A 2180-nucleotide genomic window follows, 5' to 3' on the forward strand; every position below is an offset into this window, starting at 1 on the left:
ATTGAACAATATTCGTTATTTCACAATCAGGTCCCTTCAAGCATTCCTTTGTAAAATATTGAGTTCCCAATGAAAGGACATGGAGGAAGGGCCCGGGTACGCGCACGTAAAGTAAGCAGAGGTAATTAGAAAGGGACTGGGAACTAAGTTCGGAAATTCAAAATGAACTTATTCCGACTTCAGGCAAGAATACCTTCTGTCATATAATTCGGGATACGAGCCCGGAGAATGATATTTTATTTGTCCTTGGGTTTTTGATCGGATCTCTCACACTGTGAGTTCCCATATAGTACACAGTAATTAATGTCAGCATAAAATCCCCGGCGACTCAACGCGACCAGCAAAGTCCAATACAGAAAAAGTCAGTCAGTTCCGGTTGCAGCTGTTGGTCTAAGATCACATCTGGTCTTGAAGAGCAGCAACAAGGATTGGTTATTTCCAATCCGAGGTCATTGACATCGATCTAGAGTAAGCGCCGCGATCCACCATTGATCGGCCTGGTCAATGAATAGAGTGTGAGTGGTCACGACAAAATCCCTTTATAAACCGGACCGCGAGCAGATGTGGCTTAGAGGTACCATGGGTTGTAACGGTGGACTCACCACGATTCTTCACCTTTCGCTAATTAAATCTGCAGTGAGGTTCCTGCATTGCGGGAAGCCCAGACCATTCACTGTGCACTCCACCAGTACTCAGCTTTGCAGTAATAGGTGGCGCTGTCTTCAACTCTCAAATCCTGTATTTCCAGTGTAAAAGTATTTTCAGCTGTATTCGTGGACGCAATGAATCGTCCCCCGCCCGTGATGCGCTCCCACTGGGTACTGGACTGGGTATGTTTGAAGAAATGTCCAGTCTGTAAGTAATAGCTGCCGCTGGAACCAGGCTGGAAACGGCAGGTAATGGTGAGAGACTGACACTGCTTCCTGGTCACCGCTGTCGGGCTCTGGGTCACCGTTTGGCTTAATGAGCCTGGAAATTAAACACAGGGGAAGATAAATAGGACTCAGAGGCGAATCAAGGTACGGGAATAAAACTGGGACAGTGTTTGAAATTCGGAATGGACTCGGGAAGATTTTATGTTGAAGCTGTACAGAGTGGGAGTGTGTGAAAGGTACTCACCGCGTAAGGACACGAACAGGATGAAAACCACGAGTAGACACATTGCTCTGTCTCCGGGGCAGATGGTTTATGTGACGGGCAGCTGTAGCCCTCGGCCCTGGATTGCTCCGGCAGACAGTCCTACAGAGCTACGCTGGGACACTTCAGCAGGTCGGGTTGTTTTCCACTGCGCGATGCCCCGGAGATTATTAAAGGACCGCACGATTTTCGGATCACCGGCTCTGTGGTGTGTCAAGAAGCGACAGGTTTAGCGAGATTGACTTGACGGTTATAGTTCGGCTTCGGGTCTCTTGAGCACGATGTGAAAGCCCCTCCCACTTTTCTCTGACGTTGAGTGCGTCGGGGAGTTGTTCGCTTATCTGAAGCCACTTTGCTCCTTTTTAGTCTCTTCCGCAGAGGCGTCATAAGGTCTGGGTCAGAACTCATCTCCACAGGCTTACGTTCTCCTTCATCCTCATTAAGCTCCGTATCAGATGGCTTTGTGAACAGCGTGTCACAACGCTACGCCTGGCATAACGGAGGAGATGCTCCTCTGTCCTCTCAATCACCTGCCCCACCACTACCTTTTCTCTCTCTACCTCTTGTGTCTGCACATTTTCCAATACACAGTCCCTCTCAACATTCGATATAGAATTCAAGTTACTGCTCCCGGCCAGCACTCAGATGCTGATGGATTATCATCTCTTTCTTTCCTTCACTTCCCGCCCCACTCTCTGAATATTTTTTTTCTTCTCTCTTGGCACGCACCGCACTAAAAGTGGCGACCGGAATCAATGAAGAGGGATTTTGCATTGGTATACAAGGATTTTTGGGAACTGACTGCATGTGTCCAGCAGAGCCAGGAGACTTTAATCGTTTCAAATTTCACTGTTTATTATCGAGGTGTTGTAGACATGGAGGAGATATCCATAAGGGGCCAATGGTTCTGGTATAATTCCCACCGCCTCCCACTCTGTGCTTAATTGTCCACAGAGCACTCACGAATTATGAAGGCGGCGGGATAAAGGTTCACACGTATTTAGTTCATTTGAGATTTCTTTGATTGACAATTGGACCGGAAA

The 2180-nt window shown here is 47.7% G+C and overlaps 1 gene segment (V, D, J or C); it reads right to left on the reverse strand.

Moving 5' to 3' along the window:
• Nucleotides 1-670: 670 nt before the first annotated feature.
• LOC127576462 (Ig heavy chain V region-like) lies at nt 671-1162 on the reverse strand. The segment is given in 2 exon segments: nt 671-969; nt 1120-1162. Coding segments are annotated over 2 exon segments (342 nt in total).
• Nucleotides 1163-2180: the final 1018 nt, after the last annotated feature.

The sequence above is a fragment of the Pristis pectinata genome, chromosome 12, assembly GCF_009764475.1.
Source record: "Pristis pectinata isolate sPriPec2 chromosome 12, sPriPec2.1.pri, whole genome shotgun sequence".
Taxonomy (NCBI): Eukaryota; Metazoa; Chordata; class Chondrichthyes; order Rhinopristiformes; family Pristidae; genus Pristis; species Pristis pectinata.